At 42.6% G+C, this 22,912-nt stretch overlaps 1 protein-coding gene across 5 annotated transcripts in view; it reads left to right on the plus strand.

Annotated features, from left to right (window-relative positions):
* LOC115106770 (fibroblast growth factor 12-like) overlaps window positions 1–22,912 on the plus strand; it is a 125,310-nt gene that overhangs the window by 99,512 nt on the left and 2,886 nt on the right. For 3 of the 5 annotated variants that reach the window (XM_029629837.2, XM_029629834.2, XM_029629835.2), the window contains 2 exons: window positions 4,029–4,139; window positions 11,840–11,943. In XM_029629837.2, coding sequence (XP_029485697.1) covers window positions 4,029–4,139; window positions 11,840–11,943 — 215 coding nt within the window. Of the gene's footprint in view, window positions 1–427; window positions 1,424–4,028; window positions 4,140–11,839; window positions 11,944–22,912 lie in introns of those variants that run through there. The other 2 variants (XM_029629836.2, XM_029629833.2) reach the window with 2 other exon arrangements.

Raw genomic sequence — 22,912 nt, forward strand, 5'->3', positions numbered from 1 at the left:
AAAAGGAATAGTAAAGTACATATACCAAAAAACGACATAAGTAGTATCATAAAGTAGTTTTACTTAATTTACACCACTGGGGCTAGGTTTGCTTTACCTCATCCCCAGGCTATATTGCGCCCAGGAAGTATGGATCACTTTGCGTGATGGAGACCTGCCTTTCTCATTGCCTTTGGTAAAATTATGTTACCGAACACCCCCCCCCCCCCCCCCCAACTCTCTTAACCTCCCTCCTGCTCTCTCTCCCTCACACACACTGGCAAAAAAAAGAGTTATTCTCGCTCTCTTTCTCTCAGCCTCCGAGAATTCATTGTCCGAACCACAACCAGATAGGATTGCATAGTTAGAAAAAGAAAGGCTGCTTGCAAACCGGGCGACGAAGAGCAGGCTTCACCAGTTGCTCTGATGGTACTTTTCACTACAGGCTACCGTGAGATTTGTGCTTCACATTGGTTCATATTAATTTGAAAGAATTTACGTGGAAATAACGTTGATTCAACCAGTGTGTGCCCAATGGGTTTGAATTATGTCAGTTTAGGATACTCATTACCTGTGATTATGAAGGCGACAGATTTTCGACGGTCCTCCAATTTGTTGTGACTCTCCGTTTTCCAGAGAACATTGGGTTTTCGATTTTGGATAATTTTTTACCTGGGGCTCGCGTGTCGAGCCCGTAGTTGAGCGAAAGACAATGCCGTCCGCGGGCTGCGGGGCTAGTGAGTGAGCAGTGTATCCGCGCACATCCAGTACGCTGCTGCCACTGCACTCAGATAGTTGTGGAATGTCGAGCACTGGAAATTTAAGAGGAATGAAAACGATGGATAATGAAACTATTTACGGGACATTTTATCTGGATACCTGGGAATAATCTGGACTGGAGATAAAGAGCAATACCTTGGACACATCTGCACAATATACATTTATGAATTAATGTATTTAGAGATATAGTAGCCTACCTATTTGAAAAGACTGCCAGTGCAATATTTTATATTTATATCGATGTTGTTTCTATTATTTGGATGACAAATATGTTTGAGTTCAGCATTCAGCAAGTTATCATTTTATTCACCTTACCTACATATTTGTCATCATGGCGCACGTATGCAACCTCATGCATTGGACCAGCCATAATCAGCACCCTCAGCAATATCTTGACAACATCTCGCTCATAGAAGATTTTGAGACGATTCAAGTGATCTACACTCAGGTTAATCTACCGGGGAGATGGCGGCGGCGCTCGCCAGCTCCCTGATACGTCAGAAACGTCAAGCAAGAGAGGGAAACAGCGAAAAGGTCGCCACTTCCAAACGGCGCACCAGTCCCAGCAAAGACCCCCGCTCCTTGTGCGAGAGGCATATATTTACTGTCTTCAGCAAAGTTCGGTTCTGCAGCGGCAAGAAAAGACCAGTCCGCAGGAAACCAGGTCAGTGACCACAGAGCAGCTCTGCGTTCAGTACATAAAAACGTAATAGAACGTTCAATTTAAAGGACACTGTACTGAACGACCATGGAGAAACGGGGAGGGGTTGGGTTGTGGTATAATAATGCACTGCTTCCCTTAACCCGTAAATACTGAGCAGAGCAAACATAACCTGTTCAAGAACATACAGTTTTTTGCTTCAAGTTCCGTCAATGTTGATAATCTTGCTGTGATTATATCGCAAAGAAATTGATTGATTAAATTTATTTTATATAAAAAGAAAATGTTGAAATATCCAAAGTATTGATTAGAAAAATGGAAACCTCAATGTCAACTTGTTTTCACATTGCATTGATGTTTTGAGCTGTATAGATAATGGATTTTTGATGCTTTCATGAGATTAATCGCAATTAAAAAAAAAAAATTACACTAAAATTACAAAAAGCTAACTCCAGTTAACTGATTAACTCAGACCTAATTCAAAATAAATCTCTTTGTAGGAAACTATCTGTTTACATTAATTCCAAAAGCAAACACATTCACACATTTTCAAATACATAAATATTTAGTTTAGGCCGGTGTAGTAAATGTAACAAAAACCAATGGACAGCTAACAATAACAGATGCTAGCTAAGACGAAATGGAAGGATAGCTATCACCTTTCACTAAGCTAGCTAGCAGTTAGCAATTAACATGCAATAATTAGATACACATTTCATCGAAAGTAACCTTCTAAAATACATATAATTACCGTGGTTCATATGTACACATTTAAATACACTCAATATGAGCTCTTGTTTGTAAAAAAAACAAATGGAACTATTTAAGAGCCAAAACATTTATAATGGAAATAAACTATATTTCAGAAACGCCATCTTGTTCTCATTGACTTGCATACAAACATAACTAGCTTGCTAGCGACTTAGCTTGGCTACACGCATGTAAATGTGAAAACCTCACTTGGTCAAAACAATTCAATTATACATGAAAATTACCAGAACTCAACACCGTTTAGTTAAACATGTTATCTCTATATATTTTTTAACATAACCATGGGTAGAAACCAACAAACAGGATAAAAATAAGGAGACACGGAGAGCTAGCTTCTCTGTTCTTTTCACTGGGCTTCATCCAACAATCACGGGCCAATGTACGAAGAAATGAGGTGGTGCCTGCAGCAATAACACTCCGAATACATCTCCCTTGTGGTAGTGTTAACTTACATGTATATCAATGCAACACTATGGAGGACTACAATAATAATGGAGTGGATGAGCTTAGAAGTAAGAAATTATTATTTTGTATGATCAGCTAGGCTAAGTAACCTTTTTACAGAATATGCAATTCCACATTCCACATGTTAACACCACCTTTTCACATGTGAGGAGAGTAAACACTATTTCACCCACACATGTGAACTTACAATTGTGAAGTTTTCTTACACCTGAAACTGCAAATGTGAACTTGTTATTATTCTAAGCTCATCATGTGAAAAAAGACAAAAAAATAAAATAAATAGCTGTTGTGCGGGTTCCTCCAGTACATGAAGTTAAGGAAGGCACACTAACTACCCAGACCAGAGCTATCAGTGTCCATGTTAAGGTGAACTATTGTTGGTGAAGAATGCTTTATTGATCCACCAATGGGCCAATTCTCACAGTTCGGCTACAAGCAAGTTAGACAGAGGTTTAAGAGTATCATATCTATCACCGATAGATGAGAGGATGCAGACCACACACTTCTGCATCCTATTTAACGTATCCCCCCACCTTTCAGTGTTTCTATCATCCACTGGGTCTGCCTCATCATCAGCGTTTAACTGGCACACCGACTTGCTCTAAATAGTGCTGTATTTTAGTCTTCTGTCTCTTCCTGTATGATTTGGGCGTCAAGCGGCTGTAGTGCCAAGTTTCTGTCCCACATTGTGTGCCCTGTTCTGCTTCTTAGACCGTTTGTTTTTTGGTTCGGTTTTGATCCACCAACTGAACCTTTTTTATCTATAAGACTGGGAGATGGTTTTTCACTGATTAGTGTTATGTTGGTATCTGCATGCTCTGAATGGCCCTAAAGTACTGTCGTGATTAACCTCTTCCTTTTTATTCTTTTTTACCTCTTTTTATTCTCTTTACCATTGAGTGATGGTCTGAGGAGGTGGCTCGAGAGAATCTGTCTGCCTCTGTCATGATGGGAGGCATTGTTTGCTTCTGTGTCATCACATGTATCACATGGCATTTCATTCATTATGTAGCCTATCACACGGTACTGCAATAATGGGTACTAACTCAGGCTTACACTATAAGACCAAGAGTTTTTCCAGATCACGTGACCAGACCAGGAAGTGCTCTGGGTCTTAGTTATAGTCTAGTATTTGCTGGTCTCTCCCTAATAATTGAAAATGGTATTAAGAGTATGAGGGCATGGCATTCAAGTGTTTTGGTGTCTGAGTAACCTGGGCCTTGTTCATTGCAATGGAAAACAAAAATGACTATTCTTATTGGACACATTCAGGTAGTTCCTCCCTGTTTCAGTCCATGTTATTATGTTTGGTGCTTAATGAACATGACCCAAGCAGCTAGCTAACCCTTATCCCTGTTGTGCTGTGTTGCAGAGCCGCAGCTGAAGGGCATTGTGACGCGACTGTTCAGCGAGCAGGGCTTCTACCTGCAGATGAAGCCGAACGGCACCATAAATGGGACCAAGGACGAGAACAGCGACTACAGTGAGTTTATATGACACACATTACAATTCCCAACATGCACATCTCCTATCATACAATCTTAAAGTACAATACACTTTGTCCTGGTGAGGTCACGTGAGTACGAAAAAATGCCTAGCAGTTACGATAACAAATGCCATTTCATCATGATAGTGTACATGGATATTAACAAACCACAATTTAGAATTCCACAGAGATCACCTGTGCAAGCCTCACCACTCCACGCACACCTGTCTGCATTACCTTCACACACCTGTCGAACAGGGTTACGTTTGTGTCACCTTCACAAACACAAACAACTCTGTGTGACCAGCTACATCTGTGCAGACACACTGAAAAGAGTGGAGTAGAGAGGAGTGATGGATGGCCCGCACTCTGTCGCTGTATTTCTAAGCTAGGCGGGCCGCTTCACCCCAACTATAATTGTCATCGCTCTCCGCTCTGTTTTCTCAAACAATCTATTAACTGTTGGGCCAGGATCATTCCCCTCCATCCGTTTGGCAGGAAGGTGATCTGTCCCCTCCCTGACTTACATGCAGTATCAGCCTGGAGGTACACAAGTTACGTGCATGTACACCGTGACTTGTGTACGTTGTGCGCGCACACACACACGCACACAAACACACACGCGCACAAACAGACAGACAGACACTAAAGTGACATAAAGTTGATGTCCAGAGCAAAGGGTTGGCCCTGTAAGTTACTTTTATCCAAAGCGATTTACAGTCATACAGTAAGTGCATACATTTTTGTATGGTGGGTGGTCCAAGCTATCGAATCCACAATCCTGGCATTGCAAGCGCTGGGCTTTTCCAACTGAGCCACAGAGGACTACACATCCAACCTGTCTCAATAGATATGAAGAGTATTAAGTAAGTAGTTAACCTGTGTGCTTGGTTGACTCACACACAACAACTTTTTACCCTATCTATGTCAGAGTGTGTGTTAGTGCTGCAGCACATACTGTATTGCAGGGGCGATATTACCTACTGTACCTGGCAGTTGTGAAACGGTAGAGAAGAGTGGGTGGCGGCAGCCACAGTTCCCACAGTAACTCTGCTGAACAAAAAACTATTCAGCAAAGAAAATACAAACTTCCTCCCCTTTCTCCTCTGCTGTACCAGGGGGAGAGAAGAAGAAGAAGGCCTCTCATTGTATCAGAAGGAAAAGATCACAGCATATGAGTCTCCAGAGCTTTAGTGGAAGGAGAATAGAAGAAGAAACAGCTGGCAATATGTTGGGCTTATTTCTTTCACATCTCCTACTCATTTTGAAGAGATAGATGGAATAGAGAAGTCAGAAGGATGTGATGTAAACTCAATGAGCTCTATGAGATGAAGAGAGGAGAGAGGAAGAAAGGAGAGGAGGAAAGAGAAGAGGAAAGCTGATAAGAGGAGGGGAAGAGAGGAAAAGATGGGGGAAAGAGAATAGAGGATGTAAGAAGGGCTGATAAGAGGAGGAGGATAGAAGAGAGGAAAGGAGAGGTTGTAGCTGGTCCAAAAAGTATCTTGTTTCCTGGCCCAAAATGACAGGCAGCCGCCTGCCCAGTTGTGCTTTTTCAGAGTGGATGTATGGTGGGTGTACAGTACAATATGTGTTTTCGTGTAGAGAGAGAGGATTAATGCCTGGTGAGCTGTGTAGCCAGAGGGCTCCTTCTTCAGAAAGGAGCTCAGTTGCACCCACTCACGATGCTGGACTATTTTTGCATCCCCTCCTTACCCCGTTGGATTTGTGTCCTCGCGGATTATATCACCTATCCCTCTCCGTTTAAAAACAACAACTTTTATCTGCCTAGCCCACATCAGTGCATCCGATAGGCTTAGCGTTGTTACGTGATCCATGAATGATCGTCCCAGCTCTGCTTTGTGAGGATTGGCATTGTGGAGTTCCATAATGTTGGCGTTAACATGAGGTTTATGGGCTGCCGAAATTAAAGTGCTTTATTTTCTGGGCTTTGGCTCAGAATCCAGGAAGCAGTGGTGAGAAATGCTGCCAAGTCTTAGGAGGGTTTTAAGGATATGATGTTAAAGGGACAATATGGGATTGGTACATACATTTTTGGACCTATAATAAATTATTTGATACATAGCCATTGATTCTTAAAGAATCTTAAATATAAGATTTCTTAAATCCTTTGTTCGTAAACAATGTAATTGTGAACAAGCACTGTATAGCCTAAAAACATTGTTAGGGCATGTACTCGATCCATAGTGCAGTGCTGTGGACAGCTGACAATTTCCAATTGAGCTGACATGTACAGCCTTTCCCGTGACTGCAGTCACCATGATAGTGAGAACATTGCCTTTTACATTTTTCCAAATCCCTTCAAGTTATGAGCATCTTAGGATAAATGAGGTAGGAGCTGAGGGTGATGCAAGGAGAACAGTTAATACAGGGATCACTGTCCTGTGTGGCTAAGTTGGTAGAGCATAGTACTTGCAACGTCAGGATCCTGTGCTTGATTTCTGCTGGGGCCACACATACAAAAATGTAAGCATTTTTATTTATTTGATTTCACCTTTATTTAACCAGGAAGGCTAGTTGAGATCAAGTTCTCATTTACAACTGCAACCTGGCCAGGATAAAGCAAAGCAGTGCGAAACAAACAACAACACAGAGTTACACATGGAATAAACAAACATACAGTCAATAATACAGTAGAAAAAGTCTATATATAGTGTGTCCAAATGAGGTAGGATAAGGGGGTAAGGCAATAAATAGACCATAGTGGCGAAATAATTACAATATAGCAATTAAACGCGAGTGGTAGATGAGCAGAAGATGAATGTGCAAGTAGAGATACTGGGGTGCAAAGGAGCAAAATAATTAAATAACAGTATGGGGATGAGGTAGTTGGATGGGCTATATACAGGTGAAGTGATCTGTGAGCTGCTCTGACAGCTGGTGCTTGAAGTTAGTGAGGGAGATATGTCTCCAGCTTCAGTGATTTTTGCAGTTCGTTCCAGTCATTGGCAGCAGAGAACTGGAAGGAAAGGCGGCCAAAGTAGGAATTGGCTTTGGGGGTGACCAGTGACATATACAGTGGGGCAAAAAAGTATTTAGTCAGCCACCAATTGTGCAAGTTCTCCCACTTAAAAAGATGAGAGGCCTGTAATTTTCATCATAGCTTCACTTCAACTCTGACAGACAAAATGAGAGAAAAAATCCAGAAAAGCAGAATTTTTAATGAATTTATTTGCAAATTATGGTGGAAAATAAGTATTTGGTCAATAACAAAAGTTTATCTCAATACTTTGTTATATACCCTTTGTTGGTAATGACAGAGGTCAAACGTTTTCTGTAAGTCTTCACAATGTTTTCACACACTTGCTGGTATTTTGGCCCATTCCTCCATGCAGATCTCCTCTAGAGCAGTGATGTTTTGGGTCTGTTGCTGGGCAACACGGACTTTCAACTCCCTCCAAAGATTTTCTATGGGGTTGAGATCTGGAGACTGGCTAGGCCACTCCAGGACCTTGATGTGCTTCTTATGAAGCCACTGTCTTACGAAGCCACTGTCATTGTCATGCTGAAAGACCCAGCCATGTTTCATCTTCAATGCCCTTGCTGATGGAAGGAGGTTTTCACTCAAAATCTCACGATACATGGCCCCATTCATTCTTTCCTTTAGACGGATCAGTCGTCCTGGTCCCTTTGCAGAAAAACAGCCCCAAAGCATGATGTTTCCACCCCCATGCTTCACAGTAGGTATGGTGTTCTTTGGATGCAACTCAGCATTCTTTGTCCTCCAAACACGACGAGTTGAGTTTTTACCAAAAAGTTATATTTTGGTTTCATCTGACCATATGACATTCTCCCAATCTTCTTCTGGATCATCCAAATGCTCTCTAGCAAACTTCAGACAGGCCTGGACATGTACTGGCTTAAGCAGGGGGACACATCTGGCACTGCAGGATTTGAGTCCCTGGTGGCATAGTGTGTTACTGATGGTAGGCTTTGTTACTTTGGTCCCAGCTCTCTACAGGTCATTCACTAGGTCCCCCCGCGTGGTTCTGAGATTTTTGCTCACCGTTCTTGTGATCATTTTGACCCCACGGGTGAGATCTTGCGTGGAGCCCCAGATGGAGGGAGATTATCCGTGTTCTTGTATGTCTTCCATTTCCTAATAATTGCTCCCACAGTTGATTTCTTCAAACCAAGCTGCTTACCTATTGCAGATTCAGTCTTCCCAGCCTGGTGCAGGTCTACAATTTTGTTTCTGGTGTCCTTTGACAGCTCTTTAGTCTTGGCCATAGTGGAGATTGGAGTGTGACTGTTTGAGGTTGTGGACAGGTGTCTTTTATACTGATAACAAGTTCAAACAGGTGCCATTAATACAGGTAACGAGTGGAGGACAGAGGAGCCTCTTAAAGAAGAAGTTACAGGTCTGTGAGAGCCAGAAATCTTGCTTGTTTGTAGGTGACCAAATACTTATTTTCCACCATAATTTGCAAATAAATTCATAAAAAATCCTACAATGTGATTTTCTGGATTTTTTTCTCTCATTTTGTCTGTCATAGTTGAAGTGTACCTATGATGAAAATTACAGGCCTCATCTTTTTAAGTGGGAGAACTTGCACAATTGGTGGCTGACTAAATACGTATTTGCCCCACTGTATATATATATTTTTAAAATCATTAATGATTTGCGTAAATGTAATATACTATTATATTACTCATGTTGAAAATATGAAATGATATTACATATGGTGAAGAGCACATTGACTTGTTTTTAACTCAACTCAAAGTTTAGGACTTGAGACTTGACTCGGACTTGACTTGGGTCTTGAGTGCTAAGACTTGAGACTTACTTGTGACTTGTAAAACAATGACTTGGTCCCACCTCTGCCTACTACCATAGCCTGTTCAAAGAGGCACTTAAATCTTGTGTCTTGTCCATTCACCCGTTGAGTGGCACACATACACAATCCATGTCTCAAGGCTTAAAAGTCTTTCTTTAACCTGTCTCCTCCCCTTCATCTACAGTGATTGAAGTGGATTTAACAAATGACATCAATAAGGGATCATAGATTTCAGCTGAAGTCATCCTGGTCAGTCTGTCATGCAAAAAGCAGGTGTTCCTAATGTTTTGTACACTCAATGTATTTTGGAAGCAGGTGCTTCCACACTGGTGTGGTTCCTGAGTTAATCAACATCCCATCATGCTTAGGCTCATGTATAAAAATGTTAATCAGACCATTATTTTGTCTTAAATGGTTATATCCCCATAGGATATAGTGGTCACTGAATGTTTTGAAAAGAATGAAAACGATGTAAACCAAATGCAATGACTGTCTCAGTCACCAGTTCTCAACCCAATTGAACACTTGTGGGAGATTCTGGAACTGCGCATGAGACAGAGTTTTCCACCTCCATCAACAAAACGCCAAATGATTGAATTTCTCATTGAAGAATGGTGTCTTGAGACACTTGTAGAATCCATGCCAAGGTTCATTGAAGGTGTTCTGGCTTGTGCTGGCCCTACTATTAAGACACTTTATGTTGGTGTTTCCTTTATTTTGGCAGTTACATGTAGTTAGACAAGCTACTGTAACTTGATTGATAGCCTGAAATGGCTTGGTAGCTAGTTATGAGGTTGGGAGATAGGTTCTCAATCTACCTGGCTAGCTAAAGCCATCTTCATAACATTGCTAGGTGGCTAGTATTACAGAGAAACAATAAAACGTTCTCATTTATTTATTCATCAAGAAGGAATCATTAAGCTATATAGCTTGATCAAATTAATTTACAAACATACCTCCTGCGAGTCCTGCCCATCACTGGCAGCTAAAACTCTTCCACTGGCCTATGGGCATGATGCCTCTGAACAGAGTACACAAACACTTACACAGCCATTTCTAACATGTTTTCTCAGTCTCTTTATCCCACACGCATACACTCACACTTATTCCACTCCGTCATGCATTTGCTTTGATCCACCCCCATAGTGCTCAGACATCCACACACATGTATGCAAAGTCACACGCACACACACACACACATTTTTGGCCTCTTGCTTCGCTTCTCTCCTGGCTTCTGTTATGCATTACTTTTTTTCTGCCTCCAAAGACTATTTCAAATTAAATCAAATTGTATTAGTCACATGCTCCAAATACAACAGGTGTAGACCTTACAGTGAAATACTGACTTACAAGCCCCTAACCAACAGTGCAGTTTCAAATAATACGGATAAGAATAAGAGATAATAGTAACAAGTAATTAAAGAGCAGCAGTAAAAAAAATAACAATAATATACAGGGGGGGTGCCGGTTAAATGTGCGGGGGCGCCGGTTAGTTAAGGTAGTATGTACATGTAGGTAGAGTTAATTAAAGGTACTATGCATAGATAACAACAGAGAGTGGCAGTGGTGGGGAGGGGGGCAATGCAAATAGTCTGGGTAGCCATTTGACTAGAAGTTCAGGAGTCTTATGGCTTGTGGTTAGAAGCTGTTTAGAAGCCTCTTGGACCTAGACTTGGCGGTCCGGTACAGCTTGCCATGCGGTAGCGGAGAGAACAGTCTACGACTTGGGTGGCTGGAGTCTTTGACAATTTTTAGAGCCTTCCTCTGACACCGCCTGGTATAGAGGTCCTGGATGGCAGGAAACTTGGCCCCAGTGATGTACTGGGCCGTTCGCACAACCCTCTGTAGTGCCTTGCGTTCGGAGGCCGAGCAATTACCATACCAGGCAGTGATGCAACCAGTGGTGTAGCTATAGAACCTTTTGAGGATCCTCCTGAGGGGGAATAGGTTTTTTTCATGCCCGCTTCTCGACTGTCATGGTGTGCTTGGACCATGTTAGTTTGTTGGTGATGTGGACACCAAGGAACTTGAAGCTCTCAACCTGCTCCACTGCAGCCCCGTTGATGAGAATGGGGGCGTGCTCGGGCCTCTTTTTCCTGTGGTCCACAATCATCTCCTTTGTCTTGATCATATTGAGGGTGAGGTTGTTTTCCTGGCACCACACGGCCAGGTCTCTGACCTCCTGCCTATAGGCTGTCTTGTTGTTGTCGGTGATCAGGCCTACTACTGTGTCATTGGCAAATTTAATAATGGTGTTGGAGTCGTGCCTGGCCGTGCAGTCATGAGTGAACAGGGAGTACAGGAGTGGGCTGAGCACGCACACCCCTGAGGGGCCCCTGTGTTGAGAATCAGCGTGGCAGATGCGTTGTTACCTACTCTTGGTTGTGGGCCGACCAAGGAGCCTGTCGATTTTCACTGAGTGAAATTGAATGGCACATTCCCCTTTAAACCTGAGGTTTTTATCTGATTCGCTTATTATCTTTTCCTTTATTCATCCAAAGATCCACCATAGATCACTTTTCTTCCACGTCCTACCTTATTCACTACAATGACCCCAAGATAACACTGAACCTGGTTTCCATTCAGTCAACACCCTTCCGAAATTCAAAAGTCACACAGTGCTTTGATGTATGAGCACTAGGGTATTTAAATGGGTGGATGGTTAGGAATACACTGTGACCTTTATTAAACCATCCATTCAAGTGAGTGTTCTTTCTCCCGATTTCTCTCTCTCTCTCCCATTATATCTCCTCCCGTCTTCCTCTTTTCCTCTCGCTCTCTCTCTCTCTCTCTCTCTCTCTCTCTCTCTCTCTCTCTCTCTCTCTCTCTCTCTCTCTCTCCATGTCTCTCTCTTTTTCCTCCCCCTGTCTGTCTCTCTCTCTTGCTCTCCCTCCCCCTCAGCTCTGTTTAACCTCATCCCAGTGGGGCTGCGGGTGGTAGCCATCCAGGGGGTGAAGGCCGGCCTCTACGCAGCCATGAATGGAGAGGGCTTCCTCTACACCTCAGTAAGTCCTGCCTGTTCTACCATACCTGATAGACTGAGTGTGTGTGTGATTAATTATATTCTAGATATATTAAAACTTGTTCTACAGTTTAGAAAAACTTTATTAACAGGTATTTTTGTTGTACTGGATATTACTGACTTAGTACTGTGGACCAAATCAGTGTAGATTCACTGTAGGTCTGCATTTGAACACTGTTTGTCTGTGTTCCAAATGGCACCCTATTCCCTACATAGTGTAGTACTTTTGAGCAGGGCCCATTGGGCTCTGGTCAAAATCTGTGCACTACATAGAGAATATGGTGCTATTTGGGATTCAGTCTCTTGTCTCTTTTGGGTTATTTATGGATAATGGCTATTTAGTGTCTGCCTCAGTGAAGTCCTATCCTCTTTCTATCCCTGTTATCATCCATACATTCTATCTGTACCTTCCTCTTCCTCCTTTCCCTCCCTCCTCTTCTCATGTTCCCTTTTACTTCACCTATGTTACCTTTTCTTCCTTCAGTCTGGTGGTATATAATCCTTTCTTCAGGGCCATTTTCATCAAGTGTCTCAGATTAAGTGTGCTGATCTATGATCAGTTTTGTTTTTAGATGTTAATGAATCAGATTATTATGGACAGGGAGAATCTGATCCTAGATCAGCACTCCTATTCTGAAATGTTTGATAAATACGGGCCCATATTTTCCCAGTTTGTTTTTGGGTCGTTCTCTGGAGACCATGAGAGATCGTACAGCGCACACACACACACACACACACACACACACACACATAGCAACAGCTCTCTAAATTGCGATTTCATTAATGCCCTCTGACCATAATACACTCATTCCTGTCGTAGAAATCCTAATCAATAATGTGGAGAGACCAGGTCAATTGCTTTATTGCTTTATTCAAAACGTATTAATAACATTTATTATTTATTGCAATAATGAAGCTTATCGACCCACCAGTAGGTGATCCGTTGAGAAGCCCAACGAGCGGATTTGAACCACAGCATTTTATAGCAAAGTCCATCCTCCTGGATGTTCATGACAAACAACAGATGCATGGAATGGGTCACAAGTTTAAGATTTGTATGAAAGATACTAATAATTAACAGAAAACAGCATAAAAAATTCCTCTATGACGGACAGGTAATGGCGGACTGAACGAAGTTATGAATCCCCTGGTGGGGATTCAGGTGGGGTGCCCCCACCCAGGCAGTGGCAGTGCTGGAAACACTAGCTGCAGTAACCCATGGGGAGGGGGTCACACTCAGACATTCAGAGAGGGGGTATATTATTGTGACCCTGGTGGCACAAAATCAAAAGTCTGACTGCATGGAGATGCTTGGGAATATTTGTAAATCAGGACCTTTCTTGAGATGGGCTCTGGGATGGTGCAACTGTTGAGAATGTGAGTTTATGGTTGTGTGGGGGGAAAGAGTTGAGTGTGTGTGGGTTGAGTGTGTGTGGGTGTATGTGTGTATCCCACAACTGTTGCGAAGGAGTAAAAGATGTTAGGGACAATAGAGGATGATCCACAGCTATATATAAAACAAATCGAGGTGAGGGTGATGGAAATGCATTTGGCAGTTGATATACTTCAATTCGGTAAATGGCACTGTGTGCTCTTTTCGAAGGATGGATCCCAGTCTGTTCAGGGCTATGGGATGCGGGGGGTCGGAGATGGTCTGCCGGGAATTGGCATGACGGCCCAGCTCGGGATGAGGGCTTTTAGAGGGTGGAATGGTGGGGACCAATTGGAGGTTTACTTAGTAGCAATGCAAATATCATGGTACAGCTATATAGACACTCAAGCATCATGTTACTTTTTAATGGTACGTTTACCAACATATATTTTGATAAATAGAATTGAAAGTTGTGTCTCATTATTGTAAGTGGCGAAATAAGTATAGCCAGTTACAATTGAAATGGCCTAACAGATAATAAGAAAAGACTATCAGTATTTACCTGGCTAAAAGAGAAGGAATATAATGTATATTGTTTACAGGAAACCCATTCAACAATTTTAGATGAAGTTTTGTGGAAAAAGTCCTGGGGGGGCGAAATATATTTCTCCCATGGGCAAAGAAATTCAAAAGGGGTGATGGCTTTAATTAACAGTAATTTTGATCCAAATGTGCAAATTGTCCAAACAAATTATCAAGGTAAATGGATTATTTTAAATATGTTATTGGACAATAAACAGATATGGCTTATTAACCTATACGGTCCGAATAATGATGATCCAAGCTTCTTTGAAAATATTTATAAGAATTTATCAACTCTACAAGCAACACTAGACTCTATTATTATGGTGGGAGATTTTAATATGGTCTTAAATACCTCTATGGACCGGAAAGGAAATCACACTACAAACTATCACCCTCAGGCACTTAAGGAAATCATGAATGTCATGGATATATTGGAATTAGTAGATATATGGAGACTTAAATACCCTGACCTAGTGAGATATACATGGCGGAGGCTTAATCAAGCTAGTCGTCTTGACTACTTTCTTATACCATTCTCTCTGGCAACAAAAGTTTAAAAAGTGTTGATAGGGGACAGAATGCGGTCGGATCATCACATAATTGGCATATATATTACTCTTACAGAATTTCCACGTGGGCGAGGATATTGTAGATTTAATCAGTCTACTAGATGATAAATTGTTTAGATCTAGGACATAAGAATTTATAACTGTACAGCAGATCCCCTTATTGTATGGGACACTTTTAAATGTGCCTTTAGAGGCCATGCAATTCAGTACTCATCTATAAAACAAAAGCAATTTAGATCAAAAGAGTCCATATTAACAAAGGAAATTGAAGGACTAACAGTACAGTTAGATAGCAATAAAAACTGTACCATAGAGGCACAGAGTAAGTTAGAGGAAAAACAAAAAGAAATGGAGGAACTTATTCAAGAAAGATCCAGTGTAATAGATTATAAAAAATAAAGTGAACTGGATGGAATATGGGGAAAAATGCACCAAATTCTTTTTCAATCTTCAATATAGAAATGCTACCCCAAAAAATATTTTAAAACTTGTTACAAATGATGGAGTCACGCATGATTCACCAAAATATATTTTGAAATAGGAAGTAAGTACTTTAAGAATATGTTTTCGTTTCAGGCTCCTCCATGTCCACTAACTGAAACTAATTGTATGGATGTTTTTCCTAATAATATTGTAAAATTAACACCTGTACAGAAAGACTCATGTGAAGGCCAAATTACAGAGGAGGAACTGCTTGATGCAATTGGGGCATTTAAGGATGGGAAAACTCCAGGGCTGGATGGCATACCAGTGGAAGTATACAAAACTTTTTTTGATATACTCAAAGGACCATAGAGAAATGATAGAGAAGATATAGAAATGATTGGATTGGATAGAGAAATGTTTGGTTTGGATATACAGTACCAGTCAAAAGATTGCACACACCTACTCATTCAAGGGTTTTTCTTTATTTTTTAATATTTTCTACATTGTAGAATAATAGTGAAGACATCAAAACTAATGAAATAACACATACGGAATCATGTAGTAACCAAAAAAGTGTTAAACAAATCAAAATATATTTTAGATTCTTCAAAGTAGCCACTTTTTGCCTTGATGACAGCTTTGCACAGTCTTGGCATTCTCTCAACCAGCTTCATGAGGAATACTTTTCCAACAGTCTTGAAAGAGTTTCCACATATGCTGAGCACTTGTCGGCTGCTTTTCCTTCACTCTGCAGTCCATCTCATCCCAAACCATATCAATTGGGTTGCGGTTGGGTGATTGTGGAGGCCAGGTCATATCATTCAGCACTCCATCACGTTACTTTTTGGTCAAATAGCCCGTAGACAGCCTGGAGGTGTGTTTTGGGTCATTGTCTTGTTGAAAAACAAATGATAGTCCCACTAAGCGCAAAGCAGATGGGATTGCGTATTGCTGTGGTATGTGGTAGCCATGCTGGTTAAGTGTGCCTTCACACCTGCTCCTCCATGCTTTACGGTGGGAACAACACATGCAGAGATCATCCATTCACCTGCTCTGCGTCTCACAAAGACACAGCTGTTTGCACCAAAAATCTCAAATTTGGGCTCCTTTAGTAGTGGTTTCTTTGCAGCAATTCAACCATGAAGGCTGATTCACGCAGTCTCCTTTGAACAGTTGATGTTGAGATGTCTGTTACTTGAACTCTGTGAAGCATTTATTTGGGCTGCAATCTGAGGTGCAGTTAACTCTAATGAACTTATCCTCTGCAGCAGAGGTAACTCTGGGTCTTTGTTTCCTGTGGTGGTCCTCATGAGAGCCAGGTTCATCATCCCGCTTGATGGTTTTTGCGACTGCACTTGAAGAAAACATTCAAAGTTCTTGACATTTCCCGGATTGATTGACACAATAAAAAAGTTATCCTTTTAGATAGAACTATACTCAATATATTCACGTCACCAAATAATTGATTAAAACACACTGTTTGCAATGAAGGTCTACAATAGCCTCAACAGCACTCACTGGGGTAGCACCATGGTATAGCCGGAGGACAGCTAGTTTCCGTCCTCCTCTGTGTAAATTGACTTCATTACAAAACCTAGGAGGCTCATGGTTCTCATCCCCTTCCGTAGACTTACATAGTAAGTATGACAACTTCCAGAGGACTTCCTCCAACCTATCAGAGCTCTTGCAGTATGAACTGACATGTTGTCAACCCAATCAAAGGATCATAGTAGGAATCTAGTACTGATAGCATAAGCTAAAGCTAGCTAGCACTGCAGTGCATAAAATGTGGTGAGTAGTTGACTCAAAGAGAGAAAAATACAATAGTTGAACTGTTTTGAACAACTTAATTTCTTCAAAAATGAAGGAGAAGCAAGAGAGAGAAGGCTAGCTATTTTTAGTATTTTTTTTCGCTTTCACTTACCTAGCTAGAGATTGCATCTAGCAAGTTTAGCCTACTCAAACACCCGGCTCAAACAGAGAGGGATGCTATGTTAGCTAGCTGACTATGGCTATCCATCACTGGAACTTCCAAGTCAAGGTAAGCTTTTGTTATTATTCATTTATTGGCATCGGGGCCCGCCGGGGTAACCGCTAAACTGCTTGCTACACACTGTACTGCATGATTGTAGTGTGTTTATGAACACCTTAGTTCTAGTTGACTATAACAATAGCTAATATGATGACAATGATGTAGGCTGTGTGTTGTGGTTAGGTATGGCTTGGAAAGGTTTTTTCGCCGGGTCACAGACAGCTGTTGTATTGTGCACTGAAAAGGTGAGAGGAGGAGAGCGCGTAGATTCTAGAAGGAATTATACAACGAGCAAATGTTCATGCTTTTTGGACGTGGCTGCTATGAAAATGAACTGTGTTTGCGTTGATCAGGGGTGTATTCATCTTTTATAACCTTTGTCTATGAGTCAGTTTAGCAGATGTGTGAGAGCCTGGTGGGAACATAGCGTACAAACAAGTGACAACGCCAGTTTTCTTACTATCTAGCTGCTGCTGCTCAAGCTAACCACTGTTCTCTTTATATCTCCACACAGCTGTGCCCTTGAAAGATACAAAAAGTACAGGATGGACCAAAACATTTGTGGTCACTCTCAGACCGCCCTTTGTCTTTGACCGTGTGACTAAGTTACACAAAGACAAGACTGGAAGAACCCTAGCTTCTTTTTACCTGACAGAAACAGACAGTGGAAATGTACAGGTTTAAAGTTTAATATATACAGCATATGTATTTAATAGAGTTTGTAATTTTCCACCTTACTCCACCAATCAGGCCTTTATGGTAGAGTGGCCAGACAGAAGCCACTCCTCAGTAAAAGGCACATGACAGCCCACTTGGAGTTTTCCAAAATGTCCCTAAAGGACTCTGACCATGAGAAACAAGATTCTCTGGTCTGATGAAACCAAGATTGAATTATTTGGCCTGAATGCCAAGCGTCACGTCTGGAGGAAACCTGGCACCATCCCTACGGGGAAGCATGGTGGTGGCAGCATCATGCTGTGGGGATATTTTTCAGCGGCAGGGATTGGAAGACTAGTCAGGATCAAGGGAAAGATGAACGGAGCAAAGTACAGAGAGATCATTGTTGACAACCGGCTCCAGAGCACTCAGGATCTCAGACTGGGGCGACTGTTCACCTTCCAACAGGACAACGTCCCTAAGCACACAGCCAAGACAACGCAGGAGTGGCTTTGGGACAAGTCTCTGGATGTCCTTGACTTGAACCCAGACTTGAACCCGATCGAACATCTCTGGAGAGACCTGAAAATAGCCGTGCAGCGACATGTCCCATCCAACCTGACAGAGCTTGAGAGGATCTGCAGAGAAGATTGTGAGAATCTCGCCAAATACAGATGTGCCAAGCTTGTAGCGTCATACCCAAGAAGACTCGAGGCTGTAATCGCTGCCAAAGGTGCTTCAACAAAGTACTGAGGAAAGGGTCTGAGTGCTTATGTAAATGTGATAAACAGTGGGGCAAAAAAGTATTTAGTCAGCCACCAATTGTGCAAGTTCTCCCACTTAAAAAGATGAGAGAGGCCTGTAATTTTCAACATATGTACACTTCAACTATAACAGACAAAATTAGAAAAAATTGTACATTGTAAACTTTAATTTGTAGGCTAGGTTGTAGAAACCTCCAATATGCGGTAATAGAAATAAGGCCATTCTCATTAAAAAAAAGTTGTCCTCCATCTTAAACGGCACCGACCGCCACTGTAGACAATGTACGTTTTTTTTCAAACGATGTGATCTTATATCTGAATAGAGTGATTTGGGTTGGGAGGTTAGACGGTGATATTAAAAGCCATGACCTTTGACTGAAGTTCACTGTCTATTTCATAATGTGTAGCCTACTATATTCTCTACTTTTACTTTTCTATCCCTCAATTTCCCTTTGCTCTCCCCCTTTCTTCTCCCACTGTCCTCCATGCTGTCTTCCTCACAAAAGCATCCCTCAGAGCTCAAGAAAACATTACCATTGGCTGAAATAATGGAGGGGTGATGGTAGACATAATGTTGTCAAATTGAATTTCTGGAAACAGGGCGATGGCTGTCTTTTCATCCATGTCTACAGTATGTGTCAGGTGTGTGTACACAGTACTTGATGTGTTTTGTACTGTGATTAATCGTATTCTCCATAATGTCCACCTGTTCACAGCTCGAGGGTACACAATGGCACAGTCATCCAATTCCAAAGCCTGGCGAAAAGGAAAAATCTATACCAAATGTTACTCTCTGTAGGTTTAGTGAGACGGAGGATCTTTTTGAGGTCGACTTGGATTATTCTGCTCAAACTCCACCAATTTACTGGATTTTAATACTGTAATACTCAGTGGACAGGGATGTAGGTAGAAATCCTCCTAATTTATTCCATCAACACTGGTAACACCCCTTCAGGCAAAAACCTGACGTAACTTAAAATTAATGTCTTTTTTTTTTTCCTACCGGACAAGCCCTCCCTAACCCGGACGACGCTAGGCCAATTGTGCGTCGCCCCATGGATCTCCCGGTCGCGGCCGGCTGCAACAGAGCCTGGGCTCAAACCCACCCACTGCGATGCAGTGCACCACCCGGGAGGCCTATTAATGTCCATTTTTGGTGCATAATTATTTGAGTTGTCAACAAACGTGAATTCTACTTGAAATCTTATCATTGATTGGTGGTTGAAATGCAGTTCAAATTTGTGTACGTTGACAACTTTTTGCATTTTCAACCAAAAATTCCAAGTTTTTAAATGTATTTATTTATTTCACCTTTATTTAACCAGGTAGGCTAGTTGAGAACAAGTTCTCATTTGCAACTGCGACCTGGCCAAGATAAAGCATAGCAGTGTGAACAGACAACACAGAGTTACACATGGAGTAAACAATTAACAAGTCAATAACACAGTAGAAAAAAAGGGGAGTCTATATACATTGTGTGCAAAAGGCATGAGAATAATTACAATTTTGCAGATTAACACTGGAGTGATAAATGATCAGATGGTCATGTACAGGTAGAGATATTGGTGTGCAAAAGAGCAGAAAAGTAAATAAATAAAAACAGTATGGAGATGAGGTAGGTAAAAATGGGTGGGCTATTTGCCGATAGACTATGTACAGCTGCAGCGATCGGTTAGCTGCTCAGAAAGCAGATGTTTGAAGTTGGTGAGGGAGATAAAAGTCTCCAACTTCAACGATTTTTGCAATTCGTTCCAGTCACAGGCAGCAGAGAACTGGAACGAAAGGCGGCCAAATGAGGTGTTGGCTTTAGGGATGATCAGTGAGATACACCTGCTGGAGCGCGTGCTACGGATGGGTGTTGCCATCGTGACCAGTGAACTGAGATAAGGCAGAGCTTTACCTAGCATGGACTTGTAGATGACCTGCAGCCAGTGGGTCTGGCGACGAATATGTAGCGAGGGCCAGCCGACTAGAGCGTACAAGTCGCAGTGGTGGGTGGTATAAGGTGCTTTAGTGACAAAACGGATGGCACTGTGATAAACTGCATCCAGTTTGCTGAGTAGAGTGTTGGAAGCAATTTTGTAGATGACATCGCCGAAGTTGAGGATCGGTAGGATAGTCAGTTTTACTAGGGTAAGTTTGGCGGTGTGAGTGAAGGAGGCTTTGTTGCGGAATAGAAAGCAGACTCTTGATTTGATTTTCGATTGGAGATGTTTGATATGAGTCTGGAAGGAGAGTTTACAGTCTAGCCAGACACCTAGGTACTTATAAATGTCCACATATTCAAGGTTGGAACCATCCAGGGTGGTGATGCTGGTCAGGCGTGCGGGTGCAGGCAGCGAACGGTTGAAAAGCATGCATTTGGTTTTACTAGCGTTTAAGAGCAGTTGGAGGCCACGGAAGGAGTGTTGTATGGCATTGAAGCTCGTTTGGAGGTTAGATAGCACAGTGTCCAAGGACGGGCCGGAAGTATATAGAATGGTGTCGTCTGCGTAGAGGTGGATCAGGGAATCGCCCGCAGCAAGAGCAACATCATTGATATATACAGAAAAAAGAGTCGGCCCGAGGTTTGAACCCTGTGGCACCCCCATAGACTTCCAGAGGACCGGACAGCATGCCCTCCGATTTGACACACTGAACTCTGTCTGCAAAGTAATTGGTGAACCAGGCAAGGCAGTCATCCAAAAAACAGAGGCTACTGAGTCTGCCGATAAGAATATGGTGATAAGAAGCCTTGACAAGGTCAATGAAGACGGCTGCACAGTACTGTCTTTTATCGATGGCGGTTATGATATCGTTTAGTACCTTGAGCGTGGCTGAGGTGCACCCGTGACCGGCTCGGAAACCAGATTGCACAGCGGAGAAGGTATGGTGGGATTCGAGATGGTCAGTGACCTGTTTGTTGACTTGGCTTTCGAAGACCTTAGATAGGCAGGGCAGGATGGATATTAGGTCTGTAACAGTTTGGGTCCAGGGGGATGAAGAGGGGGATGACTGCGGCAGCTTTCCAGTCCTTGGGGATCTCAGACGATATGAAAGAGAGGTTGAACAGGCTGGTAATAGGGGTTGCGACAATGGCGGCGGATAGTTTCAGAAATAGAGGGTCCAGATTGTCAAGCCCAGCTGATTTGTACGGGTCCAGGTTTTGCAGCTCTTTCAGAACATCTGCTATCTGGATTTGGGTAAAGGAGAACCTGGAGAGGCTTGGGCGAGTAGCTGCGGGGGGGGCGGAGCTGTTGGCCGAGGTTGGAGTAGCCAGGCGGAAGGCATGGCCAGCCGTTGAGAAATGCTTGTTGAAGTTTTCGATAATCATGGATTTATCGGTGGTGACCGTGTTACCTAGCCTCAGTGCAGTGGGCAGCTGGGAGGAGGTGCTCTTGTTCTCCATGGACTTCAGTGTCCCAGAACTTTTTGGAGTTGGAGCTACAGGATGCAAACTTCTGCCTGAAGAAGCTGGCCTTAGCTTTCCTGACTGACTGCGTGTATTGGTTCCTGGCTTCCCTGAACAGTTGCATATCGCGGGGACTATTCGATGCTTTTGCAGTCCGCCACAGGATGTTTTTGTGCTGGTCGAGGGCAGTCAGGTCTGGAGTGAACCAAGGGCTATATCTGTTCTTAGTTCTGCATTTTTTGAACGGAGCATGCTTATCTAAAATGGTGAGGAAGTTACTTTTAAAGAATGACCAGGCATCCTCAACTGACGGGATGAGGTCAATGTCCTTCCAGGATACCCGGGCCAGGTCGATTAGAAAGGTCTGCTCACAGAAGTGTTTTAGGGAGCGTTTGACAGTGATGAGGGGTGGTCGTTTGACTGCAGCTCCGTAGCGGATACAGGCAATGAGGCAGTGATCGCTGAGATCCTGGTTGAAGACAGCGGAGGTGTATTTGGAGGGCCAATTGGTCAGGATGACGTCTATGAGGGTGCCCTTGTTTACAGATTTAGGGTTGTACCTGGTGGGTTCCTTGATGATTTGTGTGAGATTGAGGGCTCCTAGCTTAGATTGTAGGACTGCCGGGGTGTTAAGCATATCCCAGTTTAGCTCACCTAACAGAACAAACTCTGAAGCTAGATGTGGGGCAATCAATTTACAAATGGTGTCCAGGGCACAGCTGGGTGCTGAGGGGGGTCGGTAGCAGGCGGCAACAGTGAGAGACTTATTTCTGGAGAGAGTAATTTTCAAGATTAGTAGTTCGAACTGTTTGGGTATGGACCTGGAAAGTATGACATTACTTTGCAGGCTATCTCTGCAGTAGACTGCAACTCCTCCCCCTTTGACAGTTCTATCTTGACGGAAGATGTTATAGTTGGGTATGGAAATCTCCGAATTTTTGGTGGCCTTCCTGAGCCAGGATTCAGACACGGCAAGGACATCAGGGTTAGCAGAGTGTGCTAAAGCAGTGAGTAAAACAAACTTAGGGAGGAGGCTTCTGATGTTGACATGCATGAAACCAAGGCTTTTTCGATCACAGAAGTCAACAAATGAGGGTGCCTGGGGACATGCAGGGCCTGGGTTTACCTCCACATCACCCGCGGAACAGAGGAGGAG

The sequence above is a fragment of the Oncorhynchus nerka genome, linkage group LG23 (assembly GCF_034236695.1).
Source record: "Oncorhynchus nerka isolate Pitt River linkage group LG23, Oner_Uvic_2.0, whole genome shotgun sequence".
Classification (NCBI taxonomy): Eukaryota; Metazoa; Chordata; class Actinopteri; order Salmoniformes; family Salmonidae; genus Oncorhynchus; species Oncorhynchus nerka.